Source organism: Lepidochelys kempii, chromosome 1 (assembly GCF_965140265.1).
Source record: "Lepidochelys kempii isolate rLepKem1 chromosome 1, rLepKem1.hap2, whole genome shotgun sequence".
Lineage (NCBI taxonomy): Eukaryota > Metazoa > Chordata > Testudines > Cheloniidae > Lepidochelys > Lepidochelys kempii.
In genome coordinates this window covers 289,225,679-289,251,722 of record NC_133256.1, presented here as the reverse complement: position 1 = coordinate 289,251,722, position 26,044 = coordinate 289,225,679, and the positions used below count along the sequence as shown (strand labels likewise).

The window sequence follows — 26,044 nt, the reverse complement described above, 5'->3', positions numbered from 1 at the left end:
CCAACTCCCTGAGTTTGCTAAAGTCTGCCTTCTTGAAATTAATTGTCTTTATTGTGCTGTTCTCTCTCCTACCATTCCATAGAATCATGAACTCTACCATTTCATGATCACTTTCACCCAAGTTGCCTTCCACTTTCAAATTCTCAACCAGTTCTTCCCTATTTGTCAAAATCAAATCTAGAACAGTCTCCCCCCAGTAGGTTTCTCCACCTTCTGAACTAAAAAATGGTCTCCAATACGTTCCAAGAACTTGTTGAATAATCTGTGCCCTGCTGTGTTATTTTCCCAACATATGTCTGGGTAGTTGAAATCCCCCATCACCACCAAGTCCTGTGCTTTGAATGATTTTGTTAGTTGTTTAAAAAAAGCTTCATTCACCTCTTCTTCCTGGTTTGGTGGTCTGTAGTAGACCCCCTACCATGACATCACCCTTGTTTTTTACCCCTTTTATCCTTACCCAGACCAACCTAAACTACTTTTGCTGCTAAACCCATTTTTTTCTTGTCCTATCCTCAGAGGTTAAGGAGAATATTTTTTCTTCCTCCTCCTTGTAACAATCTTTTATGTACTTGAAAACTGTTACCATGCCCCTACTCTTCTCTTCTCCAGACTGAACGAACCCAGTTTTTTCAGTCTTCCCTCATAGGTCATGTTTTCTAGACCTTTAATCATTTTTGTTCCTCTTCACTGGACTTTCTCCAGTTTAGAATCATAGAAGATTAGAGCTGGAAGAGACCTCAGGAGGTCATCTAGTCCAACCCTCTGCTCAAAGCAGGAGCAACCCCAACTAAATTGTATCACATATCACAATTTGTCCACATCTTTCCTAAAGTGTAGCATCCAGAACTGGACGCAATACTCCAGTTGAAGCCTAACCAGCACAAAGTAGAGCAGAAAAATTACTTCTTGTGTCTTGCTTATAACACTCCTGCTAATACATCCCAGAATAATATTTGCTTTTTTTGCAACAGTGCTACACTGGTGACTCATTTAGATTGTAATCCACTCTGATCCCAAGATTCCTTTCCACAGTACGCCTTCCTAGGCAGTCATTTCCCATTTTGTCTGTGTGCAACTGATTGTTCCTTCCTAAGTGGAGTACTTTGCATTTGTCCTTATTGAATTTCATCCTGTTTACTTCAGACCATTTCTTTGAGTGCTTCTTGCCCCTATCCCTGCCTTCATGATGAAATTAGAATTCAGTTTTGCCAAATTCCAAAGGCAAAATATTTGGTACTCAAATTTCAAAAAAGTGAATATGGTATGTACTGTCCCTATTCAGGAAAAACAGTGGGCAATGTTGTTGAACAGAAGCTGTAAAACAGTAAAGGAAAGGAATGTTGTAGAATTTCTCAAAGCACAAAAACATCCTACTTGTGATCTGTCCAATAGGGAGATCTTATAATGTCAGAATGAGAAACATTCCAACTTGTGTTGTCTCTTTTTTGTGTATCCACAGGGGCCTGCAAGTACTGCTCACGCCTGTTCTTGCAAACATTCTTGAAGCAGATCAGGAAAAATGCTGGGGATTTGACCAGTTTTTTGCAGAGACCAGTGACATACTCCACCGAAGAATAATTCATGTCTTTTCACTACAGCAAATGACCTCACACAAAGTTTATATTCACAGCTATAATACGTAAGCATTCTTCCCATATTTTCACTACTTCTGTCTTATCCAGGCAAATAATGCTGTGACCTCAGATCACATCAGTTTGACAGATTCAGTAGCCATTCCTTGACAGTTATCTGGTTGGGGGGAAGAGAAATGCATGATGATGATGATGTGTGCTGCAAGCTTGTAAGGCCTTCCCATGTCAAGCACTGTGTGTATATATGTATGTGTGTATGTATATATATATATATATATATAATATGATGTGAATAGGTGTACATTATTTCTTTTGGTCTGGCCTCTTATTGGTTTGTCCCTTTCTTTTTCTCTGTGATTCAGCCTTTGGCAACAGAGCCCAAGTACTATGTTCTCGAAGAAATTGTGACAGGACAAGGTCCCGCTCCTGTCTTCTGCTGTGTCAGACTATTTGGAGACTTTCAGTTGTTATTCACCACAGTGTAGTTTATTTACATTGCTTTCCCCGCCACCTTTAGAGATCTATACACCATATTTACAGCATCATATTACACATATATCACCCCTCTGCTGAGGAGACAGAAGAGATCTCTCTGTCCCAAGATCCTTCTTAGTTCTGGCTCTGTTAGCCTATATCTATAGCCCACATTGGTTCCTTCCTGTGGTTTCTTCTGTGTTCTGCATTAATGTGCCAATTAGCTCATTAGTCCTCTTCCAGCTCATTTTAATCCACTGGTTAGGCACAGTTAGGTCCATCCAGGGGGAATTAATTGATGTGGTCAGAGTGGTGACTCAGCCGTTTTGATCGCAGCACTCTGTCACAGGAATCTTTTGTAATGCTTCTCTTTGATCAGTCTTACCATTTTTAATTAGATTGCTTTTCTGTTTTGTATTTTTGTCTGTTTAACTATACACCTTAAGTGCCAAAAACATGTTGGTGCTGTACAAGAAACAAATTGTAAACTCTTCAGGGCAGGGACTTTCTTCAATCTAAAATATTTTAAAGATATGAAACTTTTTAAAGGATCTATTTTGTTTCTTCTCACAGTGTCACTGAGCTCCAATCTAGCTTTTCTCTTCACAAATTCCGCTTCTACTGTTCCTTAAGAAAAATCTGTCTTTTTATCATATGGATTCTTAAAAAGGGTGGATAACAATATTTGTAACTGGTTCAGACCTATTTTAGTATGTATATTCTCATGCTTCAGGGTGTAAGATCATCACCTGCAGGTGTCATGAAGATTTGTTCTGTAATGCACAGCACTGGACAATTGACTAGGTCAGCGTTTCTCAAACTGGGGTCTGTGAGGGTACTCCAAGGGGTCCACGGGCCCCACTGATCAACTCCTCCCTCTCCCTCCCAGCACCTCCTGCACTCCGGGGAACAGCTGTTCAGCAGCGTGCAGGAGACTCTGGGAGTGAGGGGAAGGAGCAGGGACAGGGTGCACTCGGGCTAGGGGGCAGAATCATGTTCAGGGCTGCTGGTCCCACTGATCAATTCCTCCCCCTCCCTCCCAGGGCCTCCTGCACACGGGTGAACAGCTGCTCAGTGGTGTGCAGGATGGGGGGGCAAGGATCGGGGATGGTGTGTGCTCGAGGGAGGAGGCAAGGAGGAAGAGGGGCAGAGGTGGAGCAGAGGCAGGAAGAAGTGGGATGGGGTGGAGCCTTGGGGGAGGGAGGAAGGAAGGTGGAACCTGGAGCTGAGCGCAGGACCTGGGGGTCCTCAAAAAAATTTAAATCAAAATGCGGCTCCTCGGGTTGTTAAAGTTTGAGAAGTGCTGGACTAGGTGATAGATTATGGCCAGTAAGTATTATTGGCCACTGTTGGAAATAGGATACCAGAGTTGAAGAACTGATAGTCTCTAGTACAACAAATGCTTTATTTCCTGGTCACTAGTGCTCCATGATCTGCACTGGCTACCTGTGAGTTTCTAGTTTGCATTCAAGGTGCTGGGTTTGATATATAAATGCCCTAAATGTTCTGTGACTTCGCTTCTTGAGACACTGCCTTTCTCCTTGTGCCATACTGCCACACTTGCGATCAGTAGAGCTGACTCCGTCAACTTAAGAGAAGGGCTGAGAGTAGAGTGTTCTCTGTGAGAGGCTCCGAGCTCTGGGTTAGGCTTCCGTCACTGGGTCCAAAGTCACCCTATTTTTTTGCCCTTCAAAACATATCTATTTATGCAGGCTGTTGCAGAGATGGGCCTTTGAGAGAAATCAGATGTGTGGAGAGGAGTTTGGGGTTCTGCAGGCAATTTAATTTAATTTTTGTAATTTATGCAGGAGTTCCCAGAATCTTAGGTAGGCTGCACACTGCTTATTATTTGTATAAATCTAATAAGTTATATAGGAACAAAACCAATACTTAATTCACTAAATATAAAAGGTATATTTAAAAAAACAAACTATGAATTGTTTGCACTCTGTTGCATTTTAGTGAATTTGATCTGATTGTTTCCTAAGTGTAATGTTTTTCTTACAGAGCTGCCATATTTCATGAATTGGTCTACAAACAGACAAAAATAACTTCTCAGAACCAAGAAATGATATACGAAGGCCGCCGTCTAGTACTAGAGCCTGGAAGATTAGCACAACATTTTCCCAAAACCACTGAAGAAAATCCTATAATTATAATAAGCAGAGAGGCTGCAAACATCATAGGATTAATCTATGAAGAAAGTATGTTGAAGTCTTTTCTGACTGTTGTTAAATAAACAAGATTAGGCTGCTTATAAATGTTCTTTGAAAATAGGATTGATTACTGAATATTTCTGACCTCTGATAAATATATTAAAATCTTGGATCAAGAGTTTGTCCATATTTAGGCACCTAAACAGGCCTGGTTTTCCTAAGTGCTGAGTATCCATCGCTTCCCATTGACATCAATAGATGCTGCTGGGTGCTCAGCACTCAGAAAAATCAGGCCACTTATTTTGATGCTTAAATATGCATTTAAAATCTAATTTTAGACAATTTTTTTTAAAAGTCCTGGTCCCTGAGCATTAATATAGGTAGGATTTAGTAATTTGCATAGAATTCTACAATCCTTTTGTGAACCACAGTATTTAAATAAGTTGAAAGGAATTTTATAAAATAGCACTCCTAACTAATGTTGTTCTAATTTCCAGTAATATCTGGAAATGCAGGTGTTCTTGAGCTCTGATTAGTCTTTCTAGTCTTTTAACAGAAGCAGTTCTTACTAAATTTGATGTTTCACTGAACACATAAAAGAAATGTTTCTAAACCAAAACTTATATTGTGTATGCACTAATGTATTACAGACTTATTACATATGAAATATAAAATAAAAGTCCATCTCTTATGTTTCAGTTTCACTTCCTAAAGTACATCAGCGGTATGACTTGGACAGTGATGCCAGTATGGCTAAAGTGAGTATTTATTTAATTAGAACAAGAATTAAATTGCTATCTCAAATAAACTAAAGCTACCTAATGCTGAATTGAATAATGCCAGCCATCTTGTTTGTTTTTTAATGGTCATTGCTTTTATAAGTGTGTGTGCGTGTGTGTGTGTGTGAGGGTAACAAATGACAAATATATATATTAGCTCTTTCTCTCAATGAGTACCTTATATTTATATTAAACTATGAGTTTTAAGTGGCTAATGATTGTAAATTGCTTTGAAGGCAAAAAGCGTTATATAAGTGCTGTGCATTATTATTCCTCATCTGCATTTTGTTGGTTATGATTTTCTTGAGGGGAAAGTCAGTGCTGAAGAAATTAAGGACCAAATCCCAAAATCATTGCTCAAGCAAAACTTGCATTGAAATCAATGGGACTTTTTCCTGAGAAAGGGCTGAATTAAGATTTATTATACTACAGTGGGTTTCAACCTTTTTTCATTTGTGAACTCCTAAATATTTCAAAAGGAGTTGCAGACCCCTTTGAAAATCATAGACGGTCTGCGGACCCCCAAAGGTCTGCAGACCACAGGTTGAAAACCACTGTTATAGCAGGTTTATATGTCTAATGGATTTATACAAGTTGAGTTCATTTACAGTGAAAGAAAATGTTTTCCTACCCTCCCCACTTCAGTTTTTAAGAAACGTTTGCTATAATATGCAATACAGTGCATAGTTAATGGTAAGTGAATATTTAAAGGGTAAAAAAATCAATTAACTGGTGGTCTTTCATAGTCTTATCCTAGACAAAATAAGAATATTTAAAAGTTAAGGTTATTGCAGAAAATCATCTAGTCTTATACAAAAATATTTTATTTAAAAATACCCTACAGGTTAGATAACTTTCAGATAAATAAGTTTTTAATCTGAAAAGCAGAGGTGAAAGTAAGCCGGTACGCTCGGGTGTGCCATACCAGGACCAACTTTCCCAGAGGGCAATTTAAAGCCCTGGGGTAGCGGTGGTGGGGCTGTGGCAGGGATTTAAAGGGCCCCGGAGCTCCAGCCGCTGATACCGCCCCGGCTCTTTAAATTTTCACCTGCTGCCGAAGCCCTGGGGTAGCGGCGGCGGGGCTCTGGTGGGGATTTAAAGGGCCAGGGCGATAGCGGCTGCTGGAGTCCCAAGCCCTTTAAATCTCCACCTGACCCCTGCTGCCCGAGCCCTGGAGTAGGGGTGGGCTCGGCTCTGGTGGGGATTTAAAGGGCCCTGGAGCTCCAGCCGCCACTACCACCCCGGGCCTTTAAATCCTCGCCGGAGCCCTGCTGCTGAAGCCCTGGGTAGCGGCGGCTGGGCTCCAGAGTGGATCCGGGGTGGTAATGGTGGCTGGAGCCCTGGGGCCCTTTAAATCCCCGACTGAGCCCGGCTGCCGCTACCCCAGGGCTTGGGCAGCAGGGCTCAGGCGGGGATTTAAAGGGCTTGGGGCTCCGGCAGCCATTACCATAGCGGAGCCCCAGGTCCTTTAAAGCTCTGCCAGAGCCCAGAGCCCCGGGGTAGCGGTGGCAGCCAGGAGCACCCAGGGCTCCTCAGTGATTTAAAGGGCCCAGGTCTCCTCTGCAGTAGCGGCAGCTGGAGCCCTGGGCCTTTTAAATAGCCCCTGAGCCCCGGGGTTCCCAGCTGCCTCTGCAGCTGGTAGCTTGGGGGTGATTTAAAGGGCCCTGGGCTCCCAGCCGCCACTACTGTAGCTGGACTTAAAGGGCCTGGGGATTTAAGGCCCTGCCTCTTCCGGTTGAGGCCACGCCCCCTGCTCATGACTCCAGCGTATTGGTAAATCCTTTAAGTATTTATCACAGTCTATGGCATAAGTAGTAAGCTATGAGTAATAATATCAGTAACTTTTAATTAAAAAAAAAAAAGTTAAACTAGCTTCTGCTTGAGATTTTGTTTAGACGTATATCTACCTAGAATTCCAGGTGTTAAAACAAAGTTTGTAAGCAGAATTGGGTGGATGCCAAAAAATGGGACCCTACAATGAGGCCCTACAATTTTGAAAATGAATTATTTAAAAAAAAAATTCTTTGCATTCCTATACACTACTGAATACATTTACTTGTAACTTTCCAGAAAATTAAATCTGAACTCCCAAGAGTATGTGGTATAACTTTGATTATGACAGACTTATTTTCATGCCTAACAAAGACAGTGAAATTTCAGTGTAATGGAAAACTCATCTTTGCTTTAACTATGCTACCATAATAAGTATGTGGATTCCCCCCATACACACTAATTTATGGGCAAAGTTACCCCATTTTGTTTTACCATCTTCATGTTCTAATTTCTTCTAATATTAATCAATGTTGCTTTCTTGTGATCCATTGACTAGAAACAAACTACAGTGTTGTGAACACTGAATTAGTACTGACATTGTTTATTTCTCTGTCAGGGAGTAACAGGTGTTGTATGCTATGCCTGTAGAGTTGCCAATGCTTTGCTGCTTTACCAGGAATTAATGCGAAAAGGAATACGATGGTTAATGTAAGTGATTGGTTGAATTTTGCTGGGCATGGTTTCTTTACCAAGACTTGTTCTGGTTGTTCACCCCTTGCATAATTTTGTGGGCTTCCAATGACTTCTGAAGCTTTCTTCCTTCCCCTTGACCATGAGTATGAGTCGACTTTCACAGTCTCTCAGATGTTTCCTTCTCCCTCATCAGGGGAAACTCTGAAGACCCAGTTTCTGAACACTAGATCCTAGGTATCCATGTTGTTTAGTTTAATCAGCTCCTACAGAAGTTTGGATAATTTTAACTTAAGTATAGTGTCGGAACATATGACCAGCATGGACAAATAATTAATGAATTTCAAAATTTTAAATAATGATTTTGGTAGTTCATGTTGTTAATAGGATTGTGAAAGATCTCTCTAGCTACTAAACTATTACTGAAGTAATGTCCGCCAGAACATTGGCATAAAATTTTATATGACAATAATATGTAAAATCTTAGAGATATTGCTCTTCATTATTACCAGCCATTATTACTGTAGGCAAAGGTATGTGATAAGGAAGTGAAAACTTTTTTTTGATAGACTGATGCTATTCTTTCCAGTGAAATAATCAGGGAAGACTACAATGAAACGGTGCACAAAAAGACAGAGGTTGTCATCAAGCTGGATTTCTGCAACAGGAACATTGAGATAGCTGGGAAAATGTGAGTAGAAACATTGTATTGTTCTTTGGAAGTAAATACATTGCACTGCCAGTGGCTGCTGGCTGAATTTGTAGTTGTTTCTTCTCAGTGACAGCTGTATTTAAAGATAACTTTTTTTACCATGTGTCTGCACACAAAAAAGGTTATTTCTTTTTAATTACAATTGTTTCACCGATGGCAGAGTCCTAGCACCAAGTGAGGACAGGAGTGGTCTTGGACCTCACTGAATGTTGTTCCTTAATTTAGTGGAAAGGAGAGTAACTGTTGAGTAGTGTGTATTACTCTTCTCTCCTTCCCACCTCCCTGCCTGAGTTCTCTTGATGGCTTAGGGAGCTACAGTAAAAGGTAGGACAAATAATCTAGTAGTTCAGTCATATGGTAGTGGCTAAAGCAGTAAGCTTGCCCTGCATATGATTTTAAAGATAAATAAAAGTGTAATGAAAGCAGGTTGTTAAAGACCTGGGCTCCCTGCTGCAGAGAGTGGATTTTAACATTGTAATACATGATTGTCTTTAATATTTCTATAAATATGACAAACAAAAAACTATGTTAAAAGAACATTATTAACGTAGCAAGTCAAGCATTCACAAGTTAGGAAATGCCAGAGTTAAGATTGCCTGTGCAGGTAGACTTGAGGTTGCATGCCTTAACCATGACACCGTCTTACTCTTCCTGCAATCTCCTGTCTCGTTCACTACATACCCTTCAAAGTCTGCTACAGAAGAAGCTGGGATACTACAGACAATAGTCTCCTTCACTATACAGCCCTGATTCATCCCTAGAGCAGGTTCGTCCTGTACACTGCAAGAGACAGGGGTCCTATGGAAATTACAGTACGTTTTAATAATTTGTATAGTCAATTGTCTGGCCACACTTTGGTTTGTTGTTTCGTTATGAAATATACTCGAGACCAAATAACCAATTCAGTCAGGTTTATTAATATAGTACAGGAAAAGGGTTCTGCACAATACCAATCTCCTGAGAGCAGTCCTGTGCAGCATGTGTGCTCCTTGAAATTAGATCCTTAAAGCCATCTTTTTATACTCTACCTCTTTACTAGTAAAAGGTACTATATACATCACCTGAAACTGGATTTAATTAATCAGCTTTTTACCTTGTTTATTTCTGGTACCATGGTGTACCCCTTTTATCTTTTGTTCCGAACCCATTCATTCCAGGTCATGATGCACCCTTAACATTATTCTGAGCACATTCATTCCAGGTACTAAGGGGGTGAAGACACCTCCTAGGCTTGTACCAGGATAAATAGGTTTGTGAAGGTAACTTCCTTTCTGTTGCTATGAGGAAACAATTATACCTCTACCTCGATATAACGCAGGTTTGCATACAACGTGGTAAAGCTCCGACAAAGCTCAGAGCAGTGTGTAAAGGGTGCAGGGCCAGGGCCGAGGGGTTGGATAAGGGGCAGAGGGTCTCGGGGGGGGTCAGGGGCTCCCCCCCCCAGGGTCTGGGAGGCAGGAGCTGTGGGGGGGGGCACTTTTGGGGCCCTGCAGTCCCAGAGTGGCCTGGAGGATTAGCAGGGGGCCGGGAGCAGCCCACTCCACTTCCCTCGCCCCGGCCCCAGCCATATCGCTCGGGGGAGTGGGCTTGGGGGAAGGATCCCCCCCGCACTCACCGGCAGTGGTGGAAGCGGAGCAGCCCGGCCCCAGCCCGCTGTACTCTGCCAGCTTCCCGCCATGGCGCTCCGCTTCCCGCCGCTGCTGCTGAGTGCCTGTCAGGGGTCGGGGTGTGTGGATAGGGGTCGGAGCAGTCTGGAGACAGGGAGCAGGGGGGTTGGGTGGGGGTGGGGTCCTGGGGGAGATTAGGGAGGGGGGGGGTCTCTGGAGGAGGCGGTCAAGGAACAGGGAACGGGGGGGCCAAAGCAAGTTCGATATAACATGGTCTCATCTATAACGCGGTAAGATTTTTTTTGTCTCCCAAGGACCGCGTTATATTGGGGTAGAGGTGTATATGATACTGACAGTTTTCCTACCTACTTAAGCCAAAGCTTTCTTCATCAAATGGAAAGTGTTATGGGATAAGTGAACAGGATTATAACAAATGCACAGGCTAATTTGGGCTAAATATCTGTTATATTAATGCTTAATATGTGTACTTAATACCTCATATATAGGTTTGCTATAAGTCAAGAATATGTGATCATGTAATTAAAAACTGTATCATAATGTATACACACACAGGGTCAAATTAAGGTTGTACAAGCAGCCTTAATTCTGGCATTGCCTAATTTTTGAGTGCTTGTTTTTGCAACCTTAAAAATATTATTTTAATGTACTGATTTTTGCATGATTGCCTTAATTTAAAAAAATCAAACTGAAAAAACAGAAATTGCATCTTGTAGCATCACATTGACACCTTTAGATCCACCACACAGACCTCCGCTGCTTGAGCTAAAGGAGTGAGGGCTGAATGCTCAAAGAAGTTAGATACCTGGAAAAATCACTCTGATTCTCAAAGCCTTAGTTAGGTGCATAAGTTCCTTTACAATGAATGGTAAGAGATAGGTGTCTTAGACTAGAGCCCTGCGCGGGACTATTTTTTTAAAAATCCCACTCCTATCCCACCTTGCATTACACACTCCCACCCGCTCCTGCATTGGTTCTTGCATTTTTATCCCGCTCCCACCAGCATATATATGGGATACACACACACACACGCTCCCACCAGCATATATATGGGATACACACACACACACACAGAATTCAGGCACAATTTTTACCACTAATAGAATAAAACAAATCTTGCTTAAACCATATAAAAATATTTTAACTCTTGTGATAATAGACATCAAATCTCTTTCTAGGCCTCACTTAAATTTAAATATTAAAATCTTTATTTTAAAAAAAGAGAGAAACTTGCTTTACATTGCTGAAATTCTATTTATGACAAACTGATGAGAGATTTAGTATTTTCCCACAAATTACCACAGTCTTTTATTTTTTCCTGCCCCCCCCCCCCCCCATCATGCCCACAACAAACTACATTTTACCTGCTCCTGCTATTATGGCAGCAGGTCTTAGGACCCATGGGATCACAGTCCCGCTGCAGAGTTCTACCTTAGACTGCAATTCACAAAAGCCACCACACTAGACATGGAGGCGCCTAAGCTAGCCAGTGGAAGATGCTAATGAGAAGGGTATGTGCTAAGCCCTGCTCCTCTCATGGAGATAGGTGCCTGTTTGCGATTGGGTTGGGTACCCTCTTTAGAGTTAGATGCCTTACTCTGTTTTAGCAAGGAGCTGTTTCTGGTGGTGGTGCCCACCTTCTAAATTTTAGACCAATAGTTAGGGCACTCACCTGGGATGTGGGAGACCTAGGTTCAATTGCCATCTCTCTGCCAGAGCGGGAGGAAGACTTGATCAGACTTGATCTCCCATCTCTCAGGTGAGTGTTCTAACCATTGGGTAATGTGATATTTTTATGTGACATGCCCTCATTCTCTCCTGTTGAAGTTGTTGTACTCTGGATAAATAATTAGTCACTGGAGCAGGGGAACTGGATCCTGGGTCTCCCACTCATTGGGTGAATGTGTTAACCACCATGCTATACAGTCATTCTCATTCTTCTATATGCATTTTCTGTCACTTGCTCTCATTTCATTTGGACCCCATATGTGATTTTAGGTGGTTGAATGCCTATCTTTGTGCCTGTTTGTCAATCAGTGTGTGACTTAGTTAGGAGATAGGTGACAAGACACCTTCAGAGATGCAACTGTTACTCCTGGGGGAATTCTGCACCAAAAAATTTAAAATTCTGCATATTTTATTTGTCAAAATAACACGATATAATCACACCAGTTTCAATTATTTTAGTAATTTATTTCAAAATACCTGTCAGCAAGTATGTCTGTAACAATACAGATAATAATAAAGATTCAGGAAATGTTTTTAGACAAATAGATTCCTTACTAGGCATATTAATACAGAATTCTGAGTAATAATTCATTTAAACTACAGTATAGAACCGTATTCCCCGGACCCCTCAGAAGCAGTGCAAAGACTTGGGGGAGTCGAGGTAACGGAGGAGCTGAGGGAGAAGGAAGTAATTGATGGGAAGGAGGCTGGGTATGAACTTGAAGGGTTGTTGGGTATGGGCGGGAAAAATATGGAACAGGTATTTTTGGGGGGTGGGGAGAGATTGTTAGGGAGCATCCCCATGCTGATCCTGGCTGACCCTTAGCGTCTCCCATTCAGTCAGGCACATGTGCCCCTGTCCCCATGTGTCTTTGTGCCCCCACTCAGCCATCCCCCTACCCCCTTGTAGCTCTGCACCCCTTTCCCCTCTGCCCATGTGTCCCTGCACCCTCTCAGCCAACCCCTCCCCTCATCTCCATGTGTCCCTGCATCTCCATCCCCATGTGTCTCTATGCCCCCACTCAGCCACCCCTTTTCCCCTGTAGCTCTGCACCCCCCTCCCCCTCTGCCCTGTCGTCCCCCACTAGCCCTTATGAGCCCTGTCTGACCTCCCAGCAGCCCCACACTGTCTGTCTCCCGACCTGGCCTTCACAGTGAAGGCAGGCAGGCTTTTTCTCTTCCCTATCATAGCTGGGGCTTGCCAGGAGCGGCCGCTGTGTCTAGCGCCGCAGCACCCTCTGGTGGGCAAAAGGTGGAACTGCAGAAGTTCTTTTCTGCTGGGAGCTGCTGCTCTGTTCGAGTGCCACTGCGCGTTCTGGTAGGCAAAAGGTGGAACTGCAGCAACTTTTCAGCTGAAGCTGTTTTCTGCAAAAAATAAAAAATATGCGTGGTACATGACATATGTACATGCACAGTGATGCAGAATTCCCCCAGGAGTAAGCTGTGTGCATGCTCAGAGGCAGAAATGTAGGCACCTAGGGAACTTTTAGTGCAAAAACTTAGGCGTAGAGCGAGTGTAGGCACCTGCAGGGTTTGGCAGGGGGTTTTGTGCATTGCCATGGTACCAAACTCAGGTTTTAGCTGTCTGTAATAGGGACATGGCATCTAACTCCTTTTGAGCATCTGGGCCTACCTGATAGCAGTAGTACATTGTTATCCTCTATGTGGACCTGCACTAAGGGAGGATGAAACGCTTTTCCCATTGGTTGCACAGATATTTGAGAGCAGAGGAATGGTGAGGCTCGGGTGTTTGGGGTTCCATTCCAGGCTCTGCAGAGGAGTGTGCTCTAGCAGATACAGACTTTTCTTCCCATTCCCCTGGAGCATGAACCCTTTTGCCCCATCTGACCCAACCTGACCCTGTCAAAGTCCTGTCTCTTTCTCATCCCAGCCCCATTCTCCTTATGTAGTAAGTGACCGTCTCTAGTCCTCAGATTTTTCATCCTGGTTCTAGTCTCTTTTTCTCTCCTTCCCCTCTCCGTGTCTGATCTGTTGCTCTCTTTCCTCCCCCCTCCCCTGGCCAAAGCCTCCACATTCCCCAGTCCTGTTTTCTCTCCCCAGGCTTCAATCTCAATGTCCCTACCTACTCCAGCTCCTTATCCCAGTCTGTTTGCCCAGCCGGTCCCAGTTTTACCCCTATACCCTGGCTTATTATATCTATCTCTCCTGCCTCCACCTTTTCCCCCCTGCCATCCACTGGTCTCTTTGCCTCCCCTGTTCCAGTCTCACCCCCCCCCCCAAGCCTACAGTCCCAGTCTGCATCCCTAGATTCCTTGTCCCACCTTTTCTCCCATTGCTGGGCTGCCTCTTGTAGTCTCTGTATTCAAATCAGGCAGCTTCGTCTACCACACTGACTGGACCCAGTAGGGAGTGAATTCTGAGAATGGGAGAGACAGTCTCCCTGTTTTTATGTCTAGCGTCTGGTCCCTCCACGGAGCACAGCAATCAGAGCTGTAATTGCAGGAAAAGTACTGCTCAGCCCTGGGCTGGAGCATGCTCAGTGTGTACAGAATCTTTGGATATTTTAGTTGTTAAACTCTAAGGGTTTGTTTACACTGCAGCTGCAGGTGTGATTTGCAGCTAATGTAGACAGACCCATGCTTGCTGTACTCTAGCTAGCTTGCTAAGAATAGAAGTGAGGATGCCACAGCACGGCTGCACAAGCGAGTATGTACCCAGCAGGACTGGGTAGGTTTCTGCAGCCTACCCTGAAACCTGCACCATGGCATCCTCAGTTCTCTTTTTAGCAAGCTAACTAGAGTACAGGTAGTGTGGGTATGTCTACATGAGGTGCAAATCACAGCTTTACTTAGCATATGAAAACTTCAATTTTTCAAAGGCTTATAACTTGGTGAGGTTTGAGCAGATTTCCACAGGGGCAGCAAAAGGCACATCCCTGATACGAAGGCCACCTCAATGCCAAATTTCTAATAGTTTGCTCCAAAGTATGGTGATGCAAGTGCTTTTCTAAATAAATAAAAAGGTCACCAGATTTTTTTAACACAGGCAGACAACATGTTTTTTCCCTATCATCATTCTTGGAAACTGCAGAATCATTTTGGCTGAATCTTTCTGAAACAATTCAGTCTTAGGCAGTCACCTGGCATTAAACTTCAACCCGAAGGGTTAACGTTTAGCAAAGTTATAAGCAATTGAAAACTGGGTCTTATAATAGGAAGTGGTTGGGAAATCTTAATAGGCCATGCTACCAGCCCTACCTATCATATTTGGTTATAACCCAGGTTTTCCAAGATGTTTCCATAGTCGTTGGAGAACTGGTGCTTGATGTGTTTGACTGTTTTTAAGGGGTACAGTTCAAAAACAGATTGAGGTGATTACACCAGACATTTCAGCTGTCTATACAATACAAGTAATGAGTAAAAAGCAGGAATGCTAGGAATGCAAGTAGTTTAAAACTTTTTTACGGTTCAGCGAAAATATGGAATGAAGGGGCAAGAGTCTGTTACTGAACTAATGTTTTGTTTGTTGTTTAGGGAAGCTTTTAAATTGATTGCTTCTCAAAGTTACACATAATTTTGGTGGATTTTTTTAACTTTCTAACTTTTGTTAGGACAGGGTAGACAATTGTATTAACTTCTTGTTTTCAGTTCTAGGAACAAAATAATTCCCAAAACATGTTCTTTGTTTGTTTAATACAAAAGTATGAACAGCCGTCATGTTTTTAACTGAATTACATTTTTATGGACAGATACGAGAATCTGATGCAGATCCACTTGGAAACAGAAATGGATGAAATTTCAGAGATACATACTAAACTATTGCTTGTAAGTGTCTAATATTGTAATAAGAAGTTCTCAAAATATTGAGTGTACCTGTATAAAAGTCCAAAGATGCAGTTTTGAAAGATGCTTTCTACAAGGAAAAACCTCTAGATTTTCTTAGCAGCTTTCCTCTTCTTCTGAGAGTTTCTTTGCATACGAAAATTGTGATGTTGTTATTTTCTAAAGAAAAATACAGCTGTGTTATCTGGTACTCTACCAACTGGAAAGCTCTATAAACCAGCATTTTGGGAGGGTGTATGGGGCGTGGGCTGTGGGAGAGAGTTTGGGCGTGGGAGAGGGCTCAGGACAGGGGGTTGGGGAGGGGTTTTGGGGTGCCGGATTTGGGTAGCGTTCAGCTCGGGCGACTTCCCGCAAGTGGCAACATGTCCCTGCTGCTCCTCTGCACTTCCGCCTAGGAGCTGCAGGGATATGTTGGCGCTTGTGAGGAGCTGCCCGAGGTGAGCTCTGCCCAGATCTGGCACCCCAAAACCTCTCCCATGCACATTCGAATAGAAAGAGCAATGTGTCCACTGAAGGAGTCATCCCAGATATCAGACACTCAAAAAAAATATCCTTAGCACCAAGCTTTAAAAAATCTAAATGTGCTTATTTTGCATTTCATTTGGAAGGATCCCAAAGTTCTTCACGTATTTTGTAAAATGTGTATGAATCATGTCACTACCATGTCCTTTGAAATCTACAGTTTTAAATTAAAAAAGGAAATTTTAAAATACTAAATAATGGAGAATTTAATATTTGTCTGAGGATAGTATTATAGCAAAGTTGTTCCTATTCTATAGGCTATGTAAATAGGAGAGTGAAAAACTATAGTTTTAATTGTCAGATACAAAACAGACCAGGAATATTCTTGTGGGATCTAGAGAAAGTGAAGCTTTGAGCCTCTCACAGAAAGAGCTAGTATGGCATATAATCATATCTAGTACCCTACTGGATTTTAGCTGTCCCTGTGCCCACCCTAACTCCCCTTTGTGGCTCATCTTGGGGATGGCGATTACATCTCTGCCATGCCAGGAATCTCATACTCAGGGTGATATAATGATGGTGTCTCTGATGGGCTCTTTGTTGATTCTCTGCTACTACTGGGCTCTTGAACCTAGTTGTCATGAAATAAAAACAGAATTTATTAGCAAATTACAGAAACAGAGAATATTAAAATAAAATGGTAGGCACATAATACATTCATCTGGGCAAATACCATGGAAAGGTGGGGGGTTTTTAGGTAGGTCGTGTGGTTAGAAAGTTATTTTTTATGACATTTGTAGAGTTCCATGATTTATGTTTCTCAGTGACTTCAGATCCTCCTCTGTTTAAAAGTGTGTGTGTGTGTGTGTACATATATAATATTTAGCTGCCAGCTCATGCAGACTCAACCTGGAATTTGAAAGTCAGTCTGAGTTCTTTCTGGACTGCCCTCCAACAAAATAAAGATCATGCAATAAGAATTCAGTTAATAGTTTTTTGATATGCAAGCCAAAACAAAAGTCAGCTTGCTGTCTTCAAGTGCTATTGTTTCTGTAGTGTTAACAGTGTGAATAAAAAACATGAAATGCATTGGGAGATCTAGAGGAAGACTATCTTACTGTATTTTTCTTGTCTTTTGCAATGTGTTGGTTGCAGCATTTGTATGGTTGAAGGTTGGTGTTAAGAGACTTCATGGAGAAAGAGTTTGATGCACTGAAGCAGGGAGGAAGTTCCAGGATTGGGCAGTATAGGAAAAAAAGCATGAAGATAGGTGAAAGAGAGAGACAAAGAGAAGATACTGCTTATTGAGAAAATAAATGTTAATCGGCAGAAATATTAACTCCAAAGAAGATACTTTTCCTAATAATGCCATATTTGTATGTTCTTAAAGTGAACATTTGAGCTGCTAAATACTTCATAAGTTGTCTAGGCATATTCCTATAGTTGGAGACAATTAGTGAAGTGAGGACTAGGTGGTGGTGGTGGTGGTGGTATTATTTATTATCACTATAATAAAGTGAAAATGCACTGAATCCCATCTCAAGTGCAAGATCATTTGTGATTTTTGGCAATAGTAGTGGTGAAACTGTTGTTCTTAAGCAGCTTTCTAGCTCTCGGGGAACAATAGAGCCCAGTCTTCATGACATTGAAGATAAACTGTCTCCTGGTGGATTGCTGAGTGATACCTGGGCAAATCAGGAAGGCACACATCCCAGAGACAGAAAGTAAGTGACAACTTCACATTCATTACTTAAACATATTCTCATTTCTGTACTGACCTACGTTCATTATAATTAACCTTTTGTTTCCACCCACCCCCTTCTAGTCCAGAAAAGCTACAAGTATTGCTGAGTTCTATCACAGATATTTATTATCAGTTCAAGAAAGACAAAGCAGAACGTAGTAAGTAATTCTATTTTTAGTATACATTAAGAATAATTAAAAGTATAAAGGACAAGTCAGCCTTAAGTCTGTTCAGATATTTTTAGTAGTGATGGGGAGAAATGGCCAACCACAGTGAATATGTCCTGAGTGCTCTGTAGGACAACAGTTAGGAAAATAATCTGAGGGAACAAGTGAACCACAACTTTGGTTTTATAAATTTAAACATCTGCATTGAAAAAAATAAATGTCCATGCTTGCTACCTAATGCTTACTCAGACAGGGATAAAACAATTCTGTAGGATGATGGCTAAATTTAATAGAATTAAATCAGTAATATCTTTGATTTCCTCTGATACTAGGACTTCCTTATAATGAGGAACAAATCCACAAATTTGACAAGTAAGTGTTAAAATTACATTTAAAAAATATCACTTGTGCTAAGGTCCCTGACAAATCTTTGGCAGTTACCTTTCCTGCTGGTTCCTCTTCGATATAGATTATAAGCTCTTTCAAACAGCAACTTTCTTTCAATTTCTGTCAAGCACGATGACAGATTTTATGCATATTTGTTAATCATAATTATCTGCTTTCTAGAGATGGGGTAACTTTATATACCTTGAAGTGTGGATGTTAATTAACTAATTGGTCTTTGACTGAGGGCATATATGGGTTTGAGTGCATGTGTATGTAAAATATCTTGTACCCAGTAGACATTTTGTAATTCCTGCCTCCTTTCCAATTTGCTACTTTTAAGGAATGTCTATAGTTGATTTCTCTCCCTAAAGTGTTCTGCCTTTGCTACTACTAGTGGAGCTCCAGTGTTTTCCCTGTGGGGTCTCCAAGTGTCACTTGGGATCCTGAGCACATCTCTTTTTACTCCATACACTCCCAAAAGGAAATTGCTAGAGGATGGCATAAAGTATTGCTTTCTGTTCTGCGATTGCAGTAATTTCAGCGGTGGTGGTCTGAGAACTCAGCTCCTAGATCTTGGGTCTTTTTGGTGGCAGCAGAATTACTGGCTGGCCACTCCAGTCTTAATTGTAGCACTTTATCACTGGGTAGGCAAGTGAGCAGTGTGCATTTCAGCTGTTTCCTGGGTGGATGCCGGTTGTGTGATATTAATGAGAAAACAGGTACTTTGTCCATATATAAACCATACAGGTAAGATTACCAACTAGCCATCATTCAAGACTTTGTTCTGTAAAAACCTAAACGCTGACATGGGAGTTGTAGTCTTCCAAAATTTCACATTCCATGATTCCACTTCCTAGTTCACACACACAAGCATGGTTAGTGCTGAGACCACTGCCTATCAAGCTGACCAATATTGTCTATGTCCTCCTTCTTTGCTCATCTGTATCCACCTCTTGTCTTACACTTAGACTGTAAGCTTAATGGGGTATGGGTCTGCCTTTTTGTTCGGTTAGTACAGTGCCTAGCACAGTGGAGTCATGGTCCATGACTGATGCTGCTAGGCACTATGGTAATACAAATAATGAATTATAATAAGAAGTTCCTCTGTCCTTTCTATCCATCATTTCCTTTCCTTAAATATAATCAAGGTTTCAAATTTCAAATGGAAAAAGTAGTATGAGTGCATAGTTTGTAAATAATAGTTACAGCTAGCCAAATTTTTGCCTCAAATGGGACATTTGAAAGTGGAACATCTTGGAAATTAATTTTGAAATATAACCTGGCAGTTCATCCAGTATAAACACATTATGGTAGCACACAAAATAAGTTGGATAAAGGTTTTTTAGACATTTTAAATCTTCATATATACCTCGTATGCCTCAAAACTTTAAAAAAATCATTTGGGGAATGAAGGTCCTGCAAGTGATATAACAATATTCAGTTGATTATTTCTGTATTGCAGGCAGAAGCTGAATTTACATGCCACAAAAGCCATCTCTCTGTTCAAAGATGAATGTGTCAGCAAGTATGAGACATTTTTGGACAAGGCAGAGGACTGGTTGAGGCAAGAGACTGATTCATTAGAGTTCAACATTGTGACAGCACCATGATTTTGCTGATTGCCTTTTTAAAATACTTTTTTTTTTTTGCTTCCAGAAAGATGCTTCATTTAAGGAAACAGTTACTGACGATCACCAGACAGTGTTTTGATATTGAAGAAGAGGTATCCAAATACCAGGACTATATAAATGAGGTATACTGGTCCTAAATTATGTCCAGTTTTTAGACTGAGTGAGCAAAGGATTCTATTCCATTTCCCTCAACAGGATAGTTTACCAAGTTCCACTTACATCTGTGCAAACCTACTGAGAGTAATAGGGCTGCACAGATGTAATAGTTTGGCCTGTAGAAGCTGTATTGCTAGTGATGTGTGAGCTGGATAGAACGCCACCTGATTCAGAGTCCAGACTGAGTTTACAGGATCAGCAGTTTAAAAAAAAACAACTGAGCAACTTCAGATGTTTTTCAGTGATTCCATCTCAATCTTTTCTATGTGGCTCCCATCACCATAATCTCTGAGCATCCTGAACATTAATAAATTTATCTTCATACATTCTTCTGAGGTTGAGACGTATTATCCCCATTTTATAGACAGGGAATTGAGGCGCAGAGACTAGCTTAAGCTCTCTTTCACTCTGTGGCAGAGTTAAACCAGGATTCTTGTGTCCCAGTCTTGTGCCTGAGCATCAGAACAATGAAACCCCGCAGTGTCATTTTTACAGTCATTCTTCACAGTAAAACCACATTTTAGGAACAATATACAATTGGAAGAAACTTAAAATCTCTGCCATGAGGCCAGAATTATTGAATTTTTTAGCACTCGGACAGTTGCCATTTGGAGCGCAGATCTATTCAGAGCCACCAGAATCAGTTCAAAACCAGGTTCCTGGGGAAAAATCAGAGGCATGAAAGTGTATATCTTGCTTTCTTCTGCAGAGTCTAACCATTCATTAAAGATGTGTCAAACGTTTAAGACATTCAGACATGATATGTATTAGTCTTCATTATACAGTGTCCCCAAATACAGAAAGAAGTCTGAGGGCAAATAAACATATTTTAGTACAACAAAATTACTTTTTAAAAAAAACACAAGTGTAAAAAGGGGGGGGAATCCAGCTGATCTCCCTGAGCAAAAGTCTGAGAGGAGCAGGGTCATTACTATATTTATTAATAATGTTACTTGTGCCTAGGAGCCCCAGTCATGGATAAGATCCCTTTTATGCTAGGTACTGGACAAACATACAACAGGGAGATTGTCTCTGTTCTTGAGAGCTTACAAAGAGTAAGATGAGAGAATGCAACAGACAGACAGGAGAGAGCATGAGTCAATACTACTCAGCATGATAGGCAGCGCACAGCTGCCTAACCATAGTCATGGCTTTTGTAGGGGAATATTTCAAGGAGGGATTTGAAGATGGACATTGAAATGCACATGGCAGTTTGTTGGCCTGTGATCATGTTACTTACTTACCTTATTTATTTATTGCAGTTACAAGAAACTCTGCGACAGAAAACGTTTGCAGCTTCCACTGGGATCAAACATACAATGAATCCAATCTATCCAAGTTCAAACACTTTAGTGGAAATGACTCTTGGGTAAGAATTAGGTGGATAATTGTAATACTTTCATGTGCTTTCTATAGAGGAATTAGAGAAAATTTGTGTTTTTATTGTTGACTTAACTTGCCTTTCCATTTTTAAAGCAGTTAAGTGGCTACGGCCTAAAGGTCAGGCATTTTCTGTCGGTTACAAAAACAAACTGGTATTTCTGAATGCTGATGTACTTATGGACATGAGGGAAAAATCATACCATTCACTGTTTTCATTTATTACTTTTGTCAGATTTTGTTCTCAAGTCAACTTAATATGCTTCTCCTTTATTTTGTACACAATTGCAAGTTACTGGAAACTTCATTGTGATGAGTCACTCTAATGTTTGGGCATCTTCAGAATATTTTTTCTTCCAATTTTATTATTAAACTGTTTCTATTATACCATTTTGACACATTTATTTCATAATGAATGTAACATTAAAACTGGCATGCAATGGATAAAACTGTTTATAATCGCTGAAGACCTTTCTTTTGCTTTTTGTTATACAGTATGAAGAAACTGAAGGAGGAAATGGAAGGTGTTGTTAAAGAACTAGCTGAGAATAACCACATTTTAGAAAGGCAAATAGTAATTTTTACTTTTTGGTGTGGGGTGTTATAATTTGGTATGGAAGTTAATGGATGCAGGGAGCTAGAAAATGGGCAATTTTATCTCTTGGACAGCTGTAGTATAGACACCTGTTTCCAAATTGTTGCTCTGAGACATGTTTCAAGCTGATATGGCCACAGTTGTTGTCTTTATTTGAAAACAATGCTATTTGTTCCATTACTGTGGAAGTTAATTTGTGATGCAGGTAAAAGCACCAAGAGAGCTGAAATTACCTAGGGTCACTTAGTGGAAATAACTGTTGCTCAGAGTGGTGAATGCTGGATTTACACGGTATTTCTTGCAGTGATCCACAGGCTCGCATCTAACCTTTTTTAATTTTCAGATATCACTTTAAGTTTAATAACTATGGAATGATACCAATCTGTATTAGTCATTCTGCAGTTTTAGCATTAGCTGTAATGAAATAGCACTGAGAAAACAAGTCAATCATACTTTTTATAACCATTCTGAAACAATGCTTTCTTTAATGGCACTGAAAATGATTCTGTTCTGTCTATGCTAGCAGTCAAATCATTTTCATTCACTGGTTCAGGGGTATCCATTGCAGATGGCAGCTATTAGTAATGGGTCCATTTCCTACACAGGTGTTACGATCTGCCTAAGGCCTCCTAGTGAGTTTGTGAGTCAGTGGTAGTACTGGGCTAAGAACTCACTTGTTCCTGGTTCTCGGTCCTGTGCTTAGATCATTCAGTGACCTGTTGTATACACGCTCTTCATGTGTCTCCAAGAATACTATTTTAAGAAATAAATGTGTGTTGGGGTGTGGCAAGAGGGGGGGAAGAACATAATTAAGTTATAGTTAAATGAACTCAAAAAAGAAACACATTAATTTTATTCTAGAGTAAGCGTTAATTTATTGTGTATTAAATCAAGTTTAATCAGCTAAGAATAAAATGTTTCTTTCACTTTAGATTTGGTGCTTTGACTGTGGATGGTGGCCTGCGGAATGTAGACTGTATCTAGTCAACAAAGGACCATGAAAAGACTGTTCATTTTTCACAGAAAAAAAATGCTATAAGGGGCATTTAAATGCAGAAAAAGCATTCTGTACAGCAATTTTTTTCTGCAACTCTAGTATTTAACAAAATTATGTAAATATGTATATACTGTAAATATAACAATTATATCAGTTTTTTGTTAATGTTAAAATAGAATTACTGTTAAATTTTCTGACCTGGTTATAAATTTTATCCCTTTAAGGAACTATGGCAAAGGATTACGGCAATAATGCTAAATAGACATTCATTGAATGTTGACTTTTGGGTCATGATTTACTTTTGTTTCTTGAAAGAGAATTTGTGGCTTGAACTAGCTTGCATTCAGAGAAGTTATTAATAGTTTTTAAAACAGTGGTCCCGAAACTGTAGGGCAGACCCCCTTAGGGGCGTGTGGAAGAATGTTTTGGGGGCACACAGCAGGGCCCAGGTCAGTCCCCACAGGGGATGGAGTGGGAGTACCATCCAGCTGTGCAGTAATGCGGGAGGGGGGCATAGACAGATTCCATTACTGGTAAGGGGGGAGTTGCGACAGGAAAAGTCTGGGCACCACTGTTTTAAAGGGCGCTTGGGCTTCCCTTAATACCAGTGTGTTATTTCAGAACCTAGTCAATGACTCATGATCAACTACAGTACTTGAATGAAGACCATTTGATCTTGTCTTTGCATCTGTAATTCAACGTGAACAGCATGCATCTAGGACAAAGAGAGGAGATAAGTTTCTTCCCCTTTGTCTACCAAGTTAATAGTCCACTTGTGTGTGAGAAAATAAATTCACAAGGTTTTTAGTCCTGTCCATGTTGGGTGCCATGTTCTCCATGATAATCATTTGGCTAAGTATTATGGGAGTTTAGTGTTGGAGTCCATAAATCACTTTGTCTTGCTTCAGTGCTAGTTTAACATCAGCAAAATAACTATTTTTTAAAAATGTAATTCTCAGAAAGGGACCAAAACCAACAAAGTACAGTGTCACAGCTTATGACTAATAAGATGTTAAACTTGGGAGGGAAAACCTAGTAATACTTTCTTACATCTGTGGTGCCCCATACTGAAGGCTTCTGGCATCTAACAAAAATTATTTGAAACCAAAAGCAGCTACTAAACAGAAAAGTTAGCACATTCAAAACCAGTAACTGCACGCAGCCCAACCCCAAATACAAAGTTAATACTACACCCTGCTCCTCCAACACTGCACAACTCAGCCCAAAACATGGAGAAGAAAACTGTCTCCTCCAAAACCTATGAAATTAAAAAGGAAGCAAATATCCTGAGTTTTGCCACTGATGTAGTCTGCTACATATTGTTGAGGAAGAGCATTCAAGGATCATGGGCCTTCTGGAGCAAAGGCCTCATTCTTTCTCTTTTGAGACAATGCCATGGATGGCCAACAGTTCCATCTCTGCCATTCCTGTTTGCAATAAGGCATGTAAGGTAACATGTAGTTTCTGAGATAGATTAGTCCTAGATTATTTCATGCTTTTTATAAACACAGTAAAACCCTGAAGCATGCAACCAAATAAAAAGCAGCCAGTAACAGGTACACATGTGTAAGACTCAGTTTTGTGATGTTTATTCCCCTGTCTTTCTGCCCCCATCTCAGTACAGGAATAAAAATTTCAAAACATTAAAATGTATTTTATACTTAAAATAGAAATTATGAAGTTGGTGTTTCTGGTTGGTTGCTCCAGTCTTAAAGTAATATATACACTGCTTTACAGTCTCTAATACTGGGTTGCTTTCATTGCCTGTTCAAATATCATTTACCCCTACGTACGGTAAAAGATGCTCCTCAGCTTGCAAACTTTTTGGAAAAAATTGCTCTGCAAAATCGGTGCAACAATTTTGTTGCCCAAAAAAGAGAGAAAAAAAATCCATTTTTTCTGGGTTAGCCATGTCATTTAAAAGTGTTTACTTCAAAGTGTTTAAGTTATGGGAATATTTTAGAGCCTGATTGTGTTAGCATGCACATGAATGACTTCATGTCGGTAATCCTGCTGAATGTTAGTAAACTTTATGTGCATAGATGTTTGAAGAATCAGGTTCTTAAATTGTACATAAATGTATATTGGAATAACAGATTATTTCTATGTCTATGTTATTTTGTTCATTATTTTAAGGAATTTTAACTTTGTAAAACAAATTATATTGGTTGAAAGATTGAATTTTCAGAGAAAAGACAATTGTAAGAGGAATAGAGGAGTCTTATTTCTCTTACATAGAAGCAGTCTGAATGGGGAGAGTTAATCGTTGTAAACATAGTTTGTATGCCACAGTGTACAGTCGCTTACTATTTTCACAAGGATGAAAATGTTTAATGTTTTTTTTTTCTATCATGTTGCTTCATAACATGTTCATTTTAAAACACTGCTGGTTTTAGTCTTGTAAATCCACCAATAATGTATAAAGGCTTGTTAAAATTGTTTTGAAAAAGTAATGTGTTACAAACTGGCTAATGGACTTGAAGTAATCAGTTAAGCATATTACTGATTACTTTCTTATGAAACATCCCTTATTGGCTTTAGTCCTTGATGCGTGGTGTGTGGTGTACCATGAGATTGGCTGCGTTCATATCAACTGTCATCATATTGTCAATCCTTAATATGGAAAGTATAGGTTTGCTAAGACAATTGACAGTATTATAGGGTTTTTTTCCCCCTCTGAAACTGAATTACTACTTTAGAGTTATAGTGTTAAGTAACTGATTAAAGTAATACATTAGCAAGCCCGTCTACATATTAATTGTAAAATTGCATGAGTGAATGACTTATATACATAAATACAATATCAACCATTTATTCTAAGGCGTGTCTTTAATTTCCAGGCTTCTTTTCATCATTTATTTTCATTTTGTTTTGTAAAAATTGGCTTATAATTTTCATGATATACCACTATTTCCCCTTAAACGCAAATGAAATATAAGGAATAAAATTACAAGTTTCAAACCATTATTTAGATTGCAGTAGCAGCAAAAATGTGCTCAGTACTGTCCTAATACAGAAAAGAGCGTTTCTGTCCTGCGCAATAATGGAAGCACTAGCATAGACTAGGTGCCAGCAGCAACAAACTTTTTCACCACTGTATTGTTTAAACTTGTTCTGAGCAGTGTGGGTGTGCACATGTTGTGTCCCCTCAGTGCTCATCCTACTGATACCTTTTCTGCAGAGGAGCTCCCAC

The 26,044-nt window shown here is 40.4% G+C and overlaps 1 protein-coding gene across 3 annotated transcripts in view; it reads left to right on the top strand.

Moving 5' to 3' along the window:
• TBK1 (TANK binding kinase 1) overlaps positions 1-25,671 on the top strand; it is a 55,836-nt gene extending 30,165 nt beyond the window's left edge. For 2 of the 3 annotated variants that reach the window (XM_073327889.1, XM_073327888.1), the window contains 14 exons: positions 1,460-1,639; positions 4,074-4,270; positions 4,922-4,980; positions 7,391-7,482; positions 8,054-8,155; positions 15,239-15,314; positions 17,394-17,518; positions 17,620-17,696; positions 18,038-18,077; positions 19,555-19,656; positions 19,749-19,845; positions 21,142-21,248; positions 21,755-21,826; positions 22,787-25,671. In XM_073327889.1, the coding sequence (XP_073183990.1) occupies positions 1,460-1,639; positions 4,074-4,270; positions 4,922-4,980; positions 7,391-7,482; positions 8,054-8,155; positions 15,239-15,314; positions 17,394-17,518; positions 17,620-17,696; positions 18,038-18,077; positions 19,555-19,656; positions 19,749-19,845; positions 21,142-21,248; positions 21,755-21,826; positions 22,787-22,838 (1,378 nt within the window). In that variant the 3' untranslated portion in view covers positions 22,839-25,671. The remainder of the gene's footprint in view (positions 1-1,459; positions 1,640-4,073; positions 4,271-4,921; positions 4,981-7,390; positions 7,483-8,053; positions 8,156-15,238; positions 15,315-17,393; positions 17,519-17,619; positions 17,697-18,037; positions 18,078-19,554; positions 19,657-19,748; positions 19,846-21,141; positions 21,249-21,754; positions 21,827-22,786) is intronic. The other variant, XM_073327890.1, reaches the window with a different exon arrangement.
• Positions 25,672-26,044: the final 373 nt, after the last annotated feature.